Here is an 18,037-nt window from a genome sequence, read left to right as displayed (position 1 = left end):
TTTTTATTGCTGATCTTTTGTCCCCACGCTTGACATGCGTCATGATTATAAAGGTGTTATTACAATCTTATGAACACCCCTTTCATGTACAATGCTGCCAAAAGGTTTCTATGAATTACAGCCCAAATATATTGATTTTCCAATGTAATAAAGGTCAAAAGGTCACAAAGCATTGGAGAGAATATATCTTTATACTTACACTTTAAGAGTCAGTTGTGTCGCTCCATGGTGCATTTGCTATTTACATGGTGGACTTTATGTGTAAAAACTGAACGCTTCACTAGAGAGAAAACAGTTAAACAGAGCATCTGCAGCGCGAGGTTAAAGAACGAGCCTCCTCCATTCAGCCTCTTTACTTTCTCTTTACTTTACTCCTTTACTTTACTCCTTTACTTTACTCCTTTACTTTGGTGGAAACTCACTCTACTGAACACATCCATCAGCCCACATATTTAATTTCCTTTGTTAAGCACACAGATTTGTGTCTAAACTATTTCTAAACTCAGCTCTAATCTCCAGCAAAGGAATAAATGAACAATAATAATGAAGTGTGGTCAAAACACTGAGTTATATCTAAACACACGTCCTGTACTGATGCCCCATATGGTGATGCAGGAGTCTCCAAAACCCCACAGGAGGACAAATCTACACTTGTGTTTATTAAAACTAATATAAATCTGCAGATAATAAAGAATACTGCTAATAATAATAACATTATACAGATGCAGATTATCATGAACTGAAAAACGGCATGGAGGCATGAAGAAGGCATGGAAGCAGTGGTGTTTAGGGGAGCGCGGGGCACTGGGTGTTTCCCAGTACTGGGTTGCGGCTGGAAGGGCATCCGCTGCATAAAACAAATGCTGGATGAGTTGTCGGTTCATTCCGCTGTGGTGACCCCTGATTAATAAAGGGACTAAGCCGAAAAGAAAATGAATGAATGAATGTAAAGATATTTGTGTGTTGCTGTACATCCTGTGTGTATTCAGCGTTTGGACCTGCGTAGGCTCATAACTAACGTGCTCTGCGCTGGACTTTAGACCAGCTTTTAGTTGGTCAATCGCGCGGTCTATTTCAGTTCCTCAAAATAGCAATGTGCCAACAACGCACCTTAACACACCTCCTTCAGGCACTCCCATGAGTCCACAAACTGGAACAAATGGATTTGCTATTTAAACAACGTCGAGCAAAACATGAACATTACTTATGAAAATGAATGCGCTGGTCTGAAAATAACAACAAATCACGCCAAACACGTCTTGCGCTGTATTGAGCCGGGTGTATGATAGAGCCCTAAGCAGGAAAAGCATTTTTATAGTGCACTAACAGCTTCCTAAAGCAGCAGCAGTGATTTTCCTCCCCTGATGTATTTATTTCTTTATTTTTCCACAAACGCTTCACATCACTTCATATCACCATAGAGACTCGCCTGGTGTCAAAACAATTAGCGCTGAAGAAAGACAGCGGTGGCCATCCAAGACACATAAAGCAGCAGATTCACCTGCTCTACTGTATTTACACTGCGTTCACACATACGGAGGCATCTTTATCCAGTTTATAGCACCTCTTCTTCAAATTTACACCAACATTTGCGATGTATATATTTCTAAAGACCGATTATTGGAAGATTCATTCATTTCCCTTAAGCTTAGTCTCTATTTCAGGGGTCAGCACAGTGGAATGAACCAACAACTATTCCAGCATATGTTTTGAGCAGCAGATGCCCTTCCAGCAGCAACCCGATACTGGGAAACACCCATACACACTCATTCACACACTACGGCCAATTTAGTTCATCAACTCCCCTATGTGTTTGGACTGTGGGCGAAATCACCTGGAGGAAACCCACACCAACACAAGGAGAACATGCAAACTCCACACAGAAACGCCAACTGACCCAGCCGGGGCTCAAACCAGTGACCTTCTTGCTGTGAGAATACAGTGCTAACCACTTAGCCACCATACAGCCCAAATTCTATGTTAACTAATGCAGAAGTTCCCAAAGTGTGGGTCAGGACCTCCTGGAGGATCATGGGACACTGACAGGGGATTGGAATTATTGTATTTTAATCATAACCCACTGAAGATCAAAATAGTAGTAATGAGTTACATTAAAAAACAGCATTCAAATGAAAAGCCATCAGCCCTTCTGTCATTTTGTCATAGGATCTGTGTGTTTACGTTAGATTAACAACACAGCAATAGGGTATATGTCGAACGTCATGTGACCAAACCGGATCCCTGGGTAGAACACTTCCACCCATCGCTAGTTTATATGCGCCATCGGTTTGTTATTGACAGTAGTGAGTAGTAAGTAGTGTTTTATACATTATATAATAGGGTAAATGCGCAACTTTCGCAATCCAGTCAACCTGGACAGAACACTGTTTTCACTCTCCGCTAATATGGCGATGTTTTATACAAGAAGCCTCCAGGAACTACCAAAATTAAGCATCACAGATGTCCACCGGATATGCTCATTATCATCTAAATGTCAGGCCACCTAATTGGACAAAGCATTTAAATTGTACGCTTCATCATACATAATAAGGTATGTAAGCTAGCGGAATTGAAATGCCGAACAATGTCATTACGTTAACTAGCTAACGCTATAATGTTACTTAGTCTGCCGTTTGGATCTACATATTCACATTAACACACTTAGTGAATTTTTGCACCAGTATCAAATAAAGACGGGTTGACTGGTGATGTCAGCATTAGGGCAGCCTGTCACAGGTCTATGAAGAAGTCCGAGACGCCACACAGCCTGAGAGTAACGTTATGGATGGTGTGGTTGTTCAGAAACTGTTTTTTTTCTGGCTTAAAATAATAATGTGTGATCATGACTACGTCTTTTAGTTGTCCTGAGAGACTTGGAAAATGCATTTTTATTTTGGGATACCCCTTTACACATAACATGAAATAATGACACTTAGGACTTACAATTAAAGTCAGCTATACCCCAGTGACCTCACTATATTCACCTTTTAACAAGTAGATAACTACAGTGAACTTATATACATCCACGCTAAATATCAAGGTGAAAGTCATCATAGCTTGCGTAGAATAGACCCAGCTCCCAACCCAACTTTGAGAATAGATTAACGGCGATATTTTTTTTATCGCGCGATAAGAGTCTCGCGTTAACGCCGATAACGGCCCACCACTAATATTAACTAATGCAGAAGTTCCCAAAGTGTGGGTCGGGACCTCCTGGCGGATCATGGGACACTGACAGGGGGTCGCTTGGTGATTTCCATAAGTCAAATAAATTAGATTAAACTATTAGAATGATCATATTTTAATCATAACCCACTGAAGATTAAAATAGTAGTAATGAGTTACATTAAACAACAACAGCATTCAAATGAAAAGCCATCAGCCCTTCAGTCATTTTGTCATAGGATCTGTGTGTTTACGTTAGATTAACAGCACAGCAATAGCGTCAGCAGCAGCAGGTTGATTTTAAAGCACCAGGTTAAACTTTCAGACACCTTTATAGCAATCAAATACGTTTAAAAGAAATACAGGCCACAACTGAACATTGAGAATGATCTCTGAATAGCGGTCTCCAAAATTAAACCAAGAATAGACTTGTGGAGAAAACGTTGTGCCCACCGGACTCATTCGATTATATGAAACAAATTAATAAATGACTATAAAATGATGTGGTTGTCAGACTGTTGCACTTTTTCGTGTTGTCAAAATGCTCATGTATATATAGGCCTATTGTTGTATGAGCAACGTTTGATTATTTATAACCACCTCCAGGAAATATGGGCGTCACAAGTTACTGGCATTGCTATTTTGGGAGGGAATCGCAGGTTGAAAGGTTTGGGAAACCCTGAACTAATGCATTATTAAAATCAACAGTTGTGCCTGTTAACATTAGTTAATGCACTGCGAGTTAACTAATGTGATTTAACTTAAATAATATTAACAAAACATGAATAAAAACCATAATAAATGTATTAATAATAGTAATAATAAATACAATAACATGAACTAATGGACCGTTGTTTTAAAGTGGTACCAAAAAGCTGATTATGTGTGTGTGTGTGTGTGTGTGCGTGTGTGTGTGTGTGATTAGTGCATTATTAATCTGAATATTTGTTACGTTAAAGTCACACGACCGTGACATCCGTCTGAGGAGCCTTTAATATTTTCTTCTTTTAACGGGACACAATTTGTTGAGCTTAACCCAGCAGGGCTTCACTGACACTTGACATTGTTTAATCCCATGTGGACAGATGACGCAATGAATGAAAACGACTCCGCAATCCTGCAATCCCACACAGATTCCTCTGAGATGCAGACCAACGAGTCCTGGACGCTGCAGTAATCCGCATTGGTCCACATGTACAGAATATACTATAATGGCAGCGCGGGAAATTCTTTGGGTTCAGTATTAAATGAATGAGGCATATAAGGAGTTTTTCTTCTATAATATTTGTTCTTCTGGAGAAAGTCTTATTTGTTTTATTTCAGCTAGAATAAAAGCTGTTTTTTAATTTTACTAAACCATTTTAAGGTCAATATTATTAGCCCCTTCAGCAATTTTAGTTTTGGATTGTCTCCAGAATAAACCACTGTTATACAATGACTTGCCTAATTACCCTAACTTTACCCTAATTACCCTAGTTAAGCCTTTAAATGTCACTTTAAGCTGAATACTAGTGTCTTGAAGAATATCTAGTCTAATATTATTTACTGTCATCATGACAAAGAGAAAAGTGTACAGTAATTGGCTATTTTAGCTAATAAAAGCAATGGGAGTTCTAATTTTTACATCATATTAAATCTTAAAACGCCATAACGCTCGTACCACAAAGATTATATTTCCCAATACTTGATTGGGTTGTTGCTAGAAGGGATATGGATTAAATTACCCATTAAACTGTATTTTCTTAATGTCTACCCCTACTTCCATCCCTCACTGTAATGTAAAAACAGTAATTATATCAAGTATTATTCATATTGTTCATTAAATTACCCATTAAACTGTATTTTCTTAATGTCTACCCCTACATCTAACCCTCACTGTACTGTAATTATATCAAGTATTATTCATATTGTTCATCAACTTACCCATTAAATTGTATTCTATTAACGTCTACCCCAACCATAACCCTAAACCCAAACACCACAGTGATGTAAAAACAGTACATTTACCAAGTTTTATTCAAATTATGAATTAAATTACCCATTAAATTGTATTTTATTAACATCTACTTCCACCCCAACCCTTACAGTAATGTAAAAACAGTAATTATACCAAGTATTATTCATATTATAAATTAAATTACACTTTAATCGCATTTTATTAACATCTACCTCTACCCCAACCCTGAAAACAACCATCACAGTAATGTAAGAACAGTAATTATATAGATTATTATTAATTTAATTGATTAAATTACCCATGAATTTGTATCTTGGTAACATCTATCCCTGCTCCAACCCTTACAATAATGAAAGACAGTAATTATATCAAGTATTATTCATATTATTGATTAAATTACTCATTAAATTGTATTTTATTCATGTCTACCCCTACCCCAACACTTACAGTAATGTAAAAACAGTAATTAAATCATGTATTATTCATATTATTGATTAAATTACCCATTAATTGTTTTTTTTAATGTCTACCCCATCTTCCAACCATCACAGTTATGTAAAAACAGAAAATATATTGATTATTATTCATATTATTGATTAAATTACTCATTAAATTGTATTTTATTGGTCTACCCCAACCTCAACCCTCACACTGATGTAAAAACAGTAATTAAATGAAGTATTATTCATAATATTCATTAAATTACCCATTAATTGTATTTTATTAATGTCTACCCCATCTTCCAACCATCACAGTTATGTAAAAACAGAAAATATATTGATTATTATTCATATTATTGATTAAATTAGCCATTAATTTGTATCTTAGTAACATCTACCCCTGCTCCAACCCTTAAAGTAAAATAAAAACAGTCCTTTTACTAAGTATTATTAACATTATTGATTAAATTAGCCATTAATTTGTATCTTATTAACGTCTACCCCCACCCCAACCCTCACAGTAATGTAAAAACAATAATTATACCATTTATTATTCATATTATTAATTAAATTACCTATTAAACTGCATTTTATTAACGTCTACCCCTACTTCTAACCCTCACAGTAATGTAAAAACAGTAATTATGGCAAGTATTATTCATAATATTTATTAAATTACCCATTAAATTGTATCTTAGCGACATCTACCCCAAACCCAACCCTAAACCTACCCCTCACAGTAATCTAAACATATAAATTTTTGTTGTACACTGTCAGAATAATTTCGCTATATTGACGTGAGTATCCGCAGCTGTATCCCTTCTAGACTTTAGCGCTTGATGGAGGTTTCCAGGATTCAGTCCTGTGGGAGTGTGTGGACTTTAATCTGCGCATGTGATGTACCAGCACTAACTGCAATGATGCTGCCTGCAATAATTACAGCATTGATCCTAAAAGCAGCTTGCTGAATCTGTGGATGTGTTAAGTTAAATGTGCAAATTGCAGAGAAAAAAAAATGTGTCGATGTGTCTTAAATCACAAGCAAAAACCTGCTAAACTGTCAATCTTCTGGAACTGTGCTTGAGGATGCTTTATTATGCTTTATTAAGCTACAAGATGTCAAACAAGCCTCTGATATCTGTAGAGTGTGTGTGTGTGTGTGTGAAGTTTCAGCTTAAAATAGCACACAGATAATGTTTCTAACTCTCTGAAACTGACCCTATCAGGCTTTGATCCTAATTGTGGCGTTTTGGTGACTGTTGCTTTAAATGCAAATGAGATTGTGGTCTTTTTAAAGAGGGCGGAGCTACAAAAGCCTGTGTGTCAGTATAGTGGCAGATGTAAAACAGCACTAGCGTTCTCAGTGATGGTCAGGTGTGCATGTCAGTCTATGGAGACTCCTGTTGCTGTTTATTTGCTCAAACACTCTAATGGCTAATGGACAGATGGCTGCTTCTCACTTAGGGCTGCTGTTTATGCTAATGAGGGAGAGATGGGCATTAGTGGGCGGGGCTTTCCCCCACAGATGACACGTACAAAGGGAGAATGCCAATCAAAGTGTTTCTGCATCAAGTCTAATTATAACAATACAATTATGTAATGTTTACCGTTAGACGCCGGCTATATTCACTCACCGCTGCCACACAACCCTCATCAAGGTGATTTCTGCATAATATGTCTCCTTTAAAAAGCTGAAGGGTTAGGCTCAAGGTTAAACATGTGGATCCCAGTTATTGCTATTCGGAGCCAGTACCACAGACAAATGGATTACTCTACATGAAGCCTGCAGGATTATTTCAGCTGCATCCATGACTACTGCATCCCAAATGAAGAGCTTATGCCTTGATGGACAAGCAGAGCACAGCAAACTGAAGGAGAACTGACTGTATTCAAGCTCTTGCACGAGCATGTGCTTATGTATCCCATAAAGACAACAGCTACCTGTTGCCAGGCAACATTTGAGGGCTGAATCGGGTCCAGCATTGTGTGTTTGGAATATATACGACTCTTCATCACCCTCATCAACTCTCTTGCACATGCAGATTGTTCAGTCCTGACCTGCCCTCTCCTAAATCCCGCTGTACAGTATAATAACTTTTCAATCCCTGTCCTCTGTTGTTCTGTTACCATCATGTTTATTAATAGTAATAATATTTAAACTGTTTGTGCCCAAAATCTGAAGAGAAGACTTGCTTACTATTATGAAAACGCAACTGGTGATTGGTTAAATCTATAATCTATAAGTGTGCATTGTAATAAACATGCCTGATGCAAACTCCTGTTATATCCTAATCTCAGAGGTTATGACCTTGCACAAGCCACAACCCAACATGGCCATACGAAGGGCACCATCTGTGACTAACTCTTAGTATAGCTTCAACCCATTGGTTTGTATATTTGGAAGTAATTCTGAACACCTTTACTAGATGATTTGGCCCCTGTCTAGTAAGGGTTAGCACTGAACCCAAAAGGACTTGAGGTGTAGAGTTCACTCCTGGTCCTGGAGATCTTGGTTCAGCACCAACCCTAATCAAATACAACTGAACCAGCTCTTCAGGACTGTATAGTACAATAACCTTTCAATCCATCATATTTATTAACAGTAATACTATTTAAATGCTGTCTGTGATCAAGAGAAGACAGCTGGTAATTGGTTAAATCTTTAATTTAGGTTTATATAATCAACAGTCATTACAGTTGACTGTTGTTATGTTAACAACAGTCAACAACCCAACAAGGCCATATGAAGGGTACCATCTGAGACTAGCTCTTACTATAGCTTCAATCCATCCGTCTTTAAACTTGGAAGCAATTCTGCACACCTTTATTAGTTTATTTGGTCCCTGTCTAGTTAGGGTTAGCACTAAACTCAAGGGCACTTGAGTTGTAGAGTTCCGTTCTGGTCCTGGAGATCTACCTTTCTGCAAAGTTTAGCACCAACCCTAATCAATTACAACTGAACCAGCTCTTGAGGACTGTACAGTATAATAACCTTTCAATACCTGTCCTCTTTTGTTCTGTTACCAACATATTTATTAATAGTAATAATATTTAAATGTTGTTTGTAGTCGAGGTCTGAAGAGAAGACTGATTACTTGGATGTGGGGGTTGTGTGCATTGTGATAAACATGCCTGATGCAAACTCCTACTATATTATGTGTATAAGACCTCGCATGAACTACAACAGGTCACAACCCAACATGGCCATACGAAGGGCACCATCTGTGACTAACTCTTAGTATAGCTTCAACCCATCTGTATGCAAATTTGGAAGCAATACTGAACACCCTTACTAGTTTGTTCGGCTGTATTTGATTACGGTTGGTGCCGAGTCCTCAAAGTCCTTTTGAGTTCAGTGCTAACCCTAACCAGATACAGCCAAACAAACTAGTAAAGGTGTTCAGAATTGTTGTGTGTTTGTTTAGAATCATATAGATATTTTAAACTCTTCCAGATCTAACGAACGCACCAGATTGGAAAAGGTTAGCATGTCGCTGCAATCCAAAGCTCAAGCTTGGTGACTTTTGAATTTGCATCACGTGATTGGATAAGACCAATCGAAGACCAAAACATGACCTCTAAAGAAACGTAAAATAAGGAGCAATGATTTGTGTTGCATCATCTTGTTTTCTGCTACCCCTTTTCACAGCACCATACAACAGAATTTGACATGCTCAAACACTAGAGCAGGAGTGTCCAAACTCGGTCCTGTAGGGTTGGTGTCCTGCAGAGTTTACCTCCAACTTGCTTCAACACACCTGCCAGGACGTTTCTAGTATACAGTACCTAGTAAGAGATTGATTAGCTTATTGAGGTGTGTTTGATGAGGGTTCAAGCTAAACTCTCCAGAACACCGGCCCTCCAGGACTTAGTATTGCTAAAAACAATCATTGATTTGTACTTATCTGATTGTTCTGTGCTCTGCAAACACTAGTTCTTCTCTGCATCCTTCGGATTGGAAAGCCAGAGAAGGACCTGCAATGTGTCCCATTATTCCAATTATCCTAACAAGAAAATTACCCAGTGACCTCTACAATCGGACCAGAGTCAACATTACCTCAACCCATCCCAATTCAGGCGAGACTACAAAGGTTGAACAGTCAGAAGAAGAAATTACTGTACACATCCTTGTCATGTGAATGTAGCCTAAGATTAGTGCTGTTTTGCTAAAAAGAATAATTGATTTGTATTACTCAGTTTGTTTTCTAGACACTAGTTCTTCTTGGTAGCTTTCAGATTGTGAAGCCAGTGAAGGATCTGTAATGTGTCCCATTACTCCAATAAACCTAATAAGAAAATTACCCAGTGACCTCTACAATCGGACCACCGATAAAGTCAACATTATCTCAACTCAATTGTGTATCCATTGAGACTACAAAGGTTGAACAGTCAAAGGAAGAAAGTACTGTACATATCCTAGTCATGTAAACGTAGACTAAGATTAGTGCTGTTTTGCTAAAAACAATCATTGATTGTATGGCTCTGATTTATCCTGTGCTCTCCAAACATTAGTTCTTCTCTGAATCTTTCGGACTGGGAAGCAAGTGAAGGACCTGTAATGTGTCCCATTTCTTCAATGATCTTAAAAGGGAAAATTACCCGTCACCTCTACAATCAGACCAGAGTCAACATTACCTCAACCTGTCCCAATTCAATTGTGTGTCCATTGACTCTACAAAGGTTGAATTGTCAGAAGAAGAAAGTACTGTACACATTGTTGTGTGAACGCAGCCTAAGACTGGTGCTGTATTGCTAAAAAGAATCATTGATTTCAAGAGTTCCCACTTAGATATGCTTGGCGTATAAAGCAGGTTTGGCATGCTGTCCCGGGAGAGAACCCTGAGCTCGGAGATATTTGAGCCCAGGGCTCCCGCCCGGTCGATAAGCATATCAGGAGATCTGAGATCAGGTAGGTCTCGAGAGCTTTCCCTTTAGAAAAGGGAGGAAAAGGAGGAGATGGGGTGGAAGGGGGGATTCTTCCAAACGAAGATAGAGCAGTAGGGAGAAAACCATCCATTTATAGTAAACTAGGATCACTCTGATTGGATTATTACTGATTACAGATGAGCAGCCAGACGTGCTCAATTATATCACGTGCTCCTCTGGAAATTAGTTTATGAAACTTCACTTGTATTTTCTGTTTGTATTCGAGACATTAGTTCTTCTTGGTGTCTTTGGGATTGAGAAGCCAGTGAATGACCTGTAATGTGTCCCATTACTCCAACACTCTTAACAAGAAATCACACTCTACCCAGTCATCTCTACAATCAGACCAGAATCAACATTACCTCAACTCATCCCAATTCAATTTGAAAAGTTTGGCGAGAGGAAAACTGGTCATGCCCAACTGAGCCTGATTTCAGAACTGAACTACACTGAACTTCAACTCTCACCTGGAACTGAACAGATAACAAGACTGAAGCAGTTTCAATTTACTAGACCTTCTATCTTAAGCTGCTTTGACTCAATCTACATTGTAAAAGCACTATAGAAATAAAGATGAATTGAATTGTGTGTCCATTACGTCTACAAATGTAAAACAGTCAGAAGAACAAGAAGAAATAGAGTCAACTCACCTTGGGTTGGGCCTCCACCTCCACCACCTGGTTCCTGTTCATGATCCCCTTAACCAGAGTCTCTACATTCCCATTGAACTTCATGAAGAGCACGTAGGCGGCGTAGGCTAGCAGCAGGCTAATGCTCTCACAGTACGTGATGATGTTATCCAGAAAGAAAACGATGAGCATGATGAGGCCGATGATGTAGAAAGACACGTCCCTGAACAGAGGCCACCACGTCAGGTTCAGGATCTCCTTGGAAAACAAAGCGCACATCCCGATGACGAACAAAATGTTGAACACGGCGGAGCCTACGATGGTCCCGATGCCGACGTTACTGTGGGAAATAAACACCCCGATGACTGAAGTGAACAGTTCAGGAGCCGATCCTCCAGCCGCCATGAAGGTAGCACCCGCCACATCGTCCGAAATCGTCAGTTTTTCCGTGATCACCGTGAGTGCTGGGACGAAGAATTCATCGCATACGATGGCTAGCGCGATGAACATATAAAGCATGCCGAACATGTGCAATAAAACCGCCCCGCGCCTTCGGTCCTCAAGGCTGAACAAATCAGTCGGATAGTCTCCTTGACTCTCATTTGACCCTGCGGATGAGCGCATGGCAATGGGCGTGTCCTCTGAGAGGTTGCTATGGTAACCCTGGTGTGTGGACAGCAGTGTCCTGTGGGGGGCGTGGCTCTGTAGCTCCTCCCACTGTTCAGTAGAGCGCCATGTTAAGGCAACCGCACTTATTGCTATAAGACTGAGGAGGAGTCCGAGGACCCGCGCGGGCCTGAGTTTCCTCCGGTTTTGGACAATCTGACGGTGTGGCACGTCGGACGCCATCGCTCGGCTTTAAACGCTTTCTCGCTACGCTACGGTTGGGATTAGCGCATGCTGATCTGAGAATGCTACTTTTGTACTGTAAATCTGTGCAATCCAGATGTCCTTCAGCACAGCAGAGGCGTCCTCATATTAGCCTGGGAAAAATAATCACACAGACAAAAAAAGAGAGGGATGGGGGGTTAATCACACACACACACGTATCACACACACACACACCACAGACACATTACACACTCTGTAACGTGTAGGTTTTTTTTAACAACACTGACTCCATTCCACACCACAATTACACACATTTACACATGGATTACAATCAACACACAACTAATAGGCCACACACAGGTACTTTGTAATGTGTGTGTTTTTAACACTGACTCCATTCAGGGCTGGAGCAAGCTGAACTGGCGCTCTAAGCAAACGGCGATCACGCCGCCCTCTACCTGAAAGTGAATATGGAGGTGACTGGTTCGTGAAGGGGGTGGGTGTTTGGGGTCGCGGACGCCGCCCTCCCTAGGTCGCCTCTCTATACACGCCAGCCCTGACTCCATTTCACATCACAATTACACACATTCACATATGATTACATTCAACACACATACCACACGTCTTCAGTTCATCTGTAATGTGTGTGTGTGTGTGTGTGTGTGTGTGTGTGTGTGTGTGTGTGTTTTAACAACACTGACTCCATTTCACATCACAATTACACACATTTACATATGGATTACATTCAACACACAACTAATAAGACACACACACACATACCACACACACACGTCTTCAGTTCATCTGTAATGTGTGTGTGTGTGTGTGTGTGTGTGTGTGTGTGTTTTAACAACACTGACTCCATTTCACATCACAATTACACACATTTACATATGGATTACATTCAACAGACAACTAGTAAGACACACACACACATACCACACACACACACACACGTCTTCAGTTCATCTGTAATGTATGTGTGTGTGTGTGTGTGTGTGTGTGTGTGTGTGTGTGTGTGTGTTTTAACAACACTGACTCCATTTCAAATCACAATTACACACATTTACATATGGGTTACATTCAACACACAACTAATAGGACACACACACACATACCACACACACACACACGTCTTCAGTTCATCTGTAATGTATGTGTGTGTGTGTGTGTGTGTGTGTGTGTTTTAACAACACTGACTCCATTTCAAATCACAATTACACACATTTACATATGGGTTACATTTAACACACAACTAATAGGACACACACACACATACCACACACACACACACATACCACACACACACACACACACACACACACATACCACACACACACACACACGTCTTCAGTTCATCTGTAATGTATGTGTGTGTGTGTGTGTGTGTGTGTGTGTGTGTGTTTTAACAACACTGACTCCATTTCAAATCACAATTACACACATTTACATATGGGTTACATTTAACACACAACTAATAAGACACACACACACATACCACACACACACGTCTTCAGTTCATCTGTAATGTGTGTGTGTGTGTGTGTGTGTGTGTGTGTGTGTGTGTGTGTGTGTGTGTGTGTGCGTGCGTGTGTGTGTTTTAACAACACTGACTCCATTTCACATCAAAATTACACACATTTACATAGGGATTACATTTAACACACCACTGATGGGCCCCACACACCCACACAACACTCTGTAATGTGTGTGTGTGTGTGTTTTTAACAACACTGACTCCATTTCACATCACATTTACATATGGATTACATTCAACACACCACTCATCCACACACACACATGTACCACACACCACAGAGACCGCACACACCACACAAAGCTGCCAGGTCATTGTCCGTGCTCCATGTATGTCCGTTTGCAAGTCACTGGGGGGGGGGGGGGGGTGCGTATGTGTGTGTGTGAATCTGTGAGCATCTGCGATTGCTGACTTGCTCGTACTCTCGGCTGCGTCTGCATTTTCAAGGTCACGGTGAAACAGCACAATGTCAAAGGCACGTCTCTTCCCCGACGCAGCAGTTTCTCACAGTAATACTTACATACTCGCAATATTCAATATATCAACTCTTACACTGATATTAAGAGCTTTTTATTCTCATTATTGTTCATAAACAGGATTTCTGAATGCCTAAAATGAGTAATCACCACATAAACACTTACACTGATCACTTACACTGATCTACAGCTGCCAGTGACACAGCAATAAAGGTCTTATTTTTAATAATAAATAAACACCATTCCTTCATCAATGAACATGCCACAGCCAATGAGAATATTAATAATAATTATAGAAATTAATAACAATAATTTATTTAAAACAAACGAAAATAGCCAGAATGCACAAAACATTGTATTGATGATGCTAAATTAATAAATCTTTATGTAATACCAGAAAAAAATTATTATTATAATAATAATAATAATAATTTTATTTTAAAGAACACCCATAAATTGTATTGAGGATGCTAAATTAATTAAATGCAAAGAGCTTTTTAAAATTTAATTGTCTATGTAATATCAGAGTGAATAATTAATAATAATAATAATAATAATGATAATAATAATAATAATGATAATAATAATTAATTATAATAATGATAATAATAATGATACTAATAATTAATAACAATAATAATAATGATAATAATGATAATAATGATAATAATAATTAATAATAATAATAATAATAATAATAATAATAATAATAATAATAATTAATAATAATAATAATGATAATAATAATGATACTAATAATTAACAATAATAATAATAATAATAATAATAATAATAATAATAATAATAATTAATAATAATAATAATGATAATAATAATGATACTAATAATTAACAATAATAATAATAATAAGCATTTATTTAAAACACACGAAAATACCCGGAATGCACAAAACATTGTATTGAGGATGCTAAATTAGTTAAATATTGTTTGTAATACCAGAAAAAAAATAATATTATTATTAATTATTAATTAATTAATTAATAACAATTAATTATAATTAATTAATAAAAATATTTTTTAAAGAATGGCCATATATTGGTATTGAAGATGCTAAGTTAATTAAATGCAAAGAGCTTTTTTAATAAAATTATCTATGTAATACCAGAGTGAATAATTAATAATAATGATGATAATAATATTCCCAGAGATGGGTTGCGGCTGGAAGGGCATTTGCTGTGTAAAAACGTGCTGGATAAGTTGGCGGTTCATTCCGCTGTGCCGAAAAGAAAATGAATGAATGAATGAATGATAATAATATTTAAAGCTTTATTTCAAAACACACAGAAATAGCCAAAATGCCCATAAATTATATTGAAAATGCTATATTAATTAAATACAAAGAGCTTCGTTTTAAAATTAAACTTTCTACCTAATACCAGAGCGAATAATTATTATTAATAATAATAATAATAATAATAGTTTTATTTAACACACAAAAATAGACAGAATGCACATGAATTATTATACACTAAATTAAATAAACGCAAAAAGTAATAACTTAAATATTATATGGAATACAAGAATGAATAAATAATAATAATAATAATAATAATAATAACAATAATATTAAATTAATGATAAAATAAAATATAATAAGATATTTTAAAAGCACCTTATTATCTAGAACGCCCATAAACTGTATTGAGGATGCTAAATTAAATAAATGCAAAGTAATAAAATAATAATAATAATAATAATAATAATAATAATAATAATGATAATAATAATAATAATAATAATAATAATAATAATAATAATTAGGCTGTCATTATTATTATTATTATTATTATTATTATTATTATAAGTACTTTATTAGCCAGATTGCCCATAAATTGGTCTCTAGGATGTAAAATTAAATAAATGCAGAGTTTTTTCAATATTGTAAATGAATGAGTCCTGACTAATCAAACTTCTGACCTTTATTTAGCTGAACTTTTAATTAAAATAATACACATTTATACGAGTGATACCAATATTGACGTTTTTATCTCTGACAATAGCGTATACAACTGAGATATAATAAAGTATGGAAGCAAACAAAAATCTAAAATGCGTCTTAACGTTTCGTCTAAGTTTCTAATCTCTCAGTCAGTCATTTAACATCTCAAACATCAGCAGTTTAATTTCCCCGAGCATGGCAATGTCACTTCTAATAACGCTGTCATTTATCATGCTGCTATTAAAGCGAGGCTGTCATACCTGAATAACACGCGCGCGCATGTGTGTGTGTGTGTGTGTGTGTGTGTGTGTGACACGCAACAGACCTGTCATTTTCTTGACCTCTGACGAAATAATACGAATGTGAATACATTTACAGATATAAAATCAATATGTGAAGGTGAGTTATATTATCTCACTCACACACACACACACACACACACACAACACCAGCATTATCATGTGCAACAGACACCGCACAGTTTAACCAAAGCAAATGAACCCAGCGCTGTGTGTGTGTGTGTGTGTGTGTGTGTGTGTGTATGAATGTTCATAAATGAAGAGTGTACTTACATGGGGAGCTGTCGGATGAACGCGACGCGTGTGTGTGTGTCCGCGTGCGTTTTCTCTTTCTCGTGCCCTCCAGTTATTTCTCTCCGACTGATGATGATGATGATGATGATGATGTTATTTTGGGGCGGAGCTCCGACAGCAAATCTCTGCGTGCAGTTTCATGCTTTTATGCCCAGACAGACATCACCTATGGCGAGGAGACCGACTGATCACAGCCGCCCGCCCGTCTGTGTGTGTGTGCGTGTTTGTTTCTCTCTATCTCTGTGTGTGTGCGTGTGTGTGAGAGTGTCGCTTTCTCTTTCTGTGTATCTCTTTCTCTCTGTATGTGATTCTCTCTCTCTCTCTCTCTCTCTCTCTCTCTCTCCCTCTCTCTATGGGTGCGTGTGTGTGATTTGAACTGAATTCTCGCTCTCTCTTTCTCTATGTGTGTGTGTGTGTGTGTGTGTGTGTGTGTGTGTGTGTGTGTGTGTGTGTGTGTGTGTCTCAATTCAATTTTGATTTATTGGCCTGTGTATTGCCAAAGCATTTATTTATTTATATCAAACAGAATTAGGTATATTATTATATATACCTAACTATATTTAAATGTACTCTATATTCTCTATACTCTATTTAAATATACGATACTCTATATTCACTATACTATATTTAAATGTACTCTATATTCTCTATACTCTATTTAAATATACGATACTCTATATTCACTACACTCTAGTTAAATACCTTCACTCTGTATTCACTATAGCATATTTAAATATACTATACTCTATATTCACTATAGTATGTTTAAATATACTATACTCTATATCCGCTATACTATATTAAATATACTATACTCTATATTCACCATAGTATATATAAATACACTATACTCTATATTCACTATACTATATTTGAATATACTATACTCTATAACCACTATAGTATACTTAAATATACTATACTGTATAATCGATATACTATACTTAAATATACTATACTCTATATTCACTATACTATATTTTAAATACACTATACTCCATATTCACGTTACTATATTTAAATACCTTTACTCTATATTCACTATATATTTAAATACACTATACTCTATATTCACTATACTATATTTAAATATACTATACTCTATATTCACTATACTATATTTAAATATACTATACTCTATATACACTATACTATATTTAAATACACTATACTCACTATACTGTTTAAATATACTATACTCTTTATTCACTATAGTATGTTTAAATAAACTATACTCTATATTCACTATACTATATTTAAATATACTATACTCTATACTCACTATACTATATTTAAATACACTATACTCTATATTCACTATACCCTATTTTAAATACACTATACTCTATATTCACTATACTCTATTTTAAATACACTATACTCTATATTCACTATACTATATTTAAATATACTATACTCTATACTCACTATACTATATTTAAATACACTATACTCTATATTCACTATACCCTATTTTAAATACACTATACTCTATATTCACTATACTATATTTAAATATACTA

At 36.8% G+C, this 18,037-nt stretch overlaps 1 protein-coding gene across 2 annotated transcripts in view; it reads right to left on the bottom strand.

Annotated features, from left to right (window-relative positions):
• LOC130232534 (sodium/potassium/calcium exchanger 2) overlaps positions 1 to 16,754 on the bottom strand; it is a 69,992-nt gene extending 53,238 nt beyond the window's left edge. Inside the window, exons 1-2 of one of the 2 annotated variants that reach the window (XM_056462486.1) lie at positions 16,494 to 16,754; positions 11,139 to 12,100 (exon numbers count right to left, since the gene is read on the bottom strand). In XM_056462486.1, the coding sequence (XP_056318461.1) occupies positions 11,139 to 11,966 (828 nt within the window). In that variant the 5' untranslated portion in view covers positions 11,967 to 12,100; positions 16,494 to 16,754. The remainder of the gene's footprint in view (positions 1 to 11,138; positions 12,101 to 16,493) is intronic. The other variant, XM_056462485.1, reaches the window with a different exon arrangement.
• Positions 16,755 to 18,037: the final 1,283 nt, after the last annotated feature.

Source organism: Danio aesculapii, chromosome 7 (genome assembly GCF_903798145.1).
Source record: "Danio aesculapii chromosome 7, fDanAes4.1, whole genome shotgun sequence".
Taxonomy (NCBI): Eukaryota; Metazoa; Chordata; class Actinopteri; order Cypriniformes; family Danionidae; genus Danio; species Danio aesculapii.
Note: the sequence above shows the minus strand (reverse complement) of the source record. Positions and strands in the feature narration are given on the sequence as shown.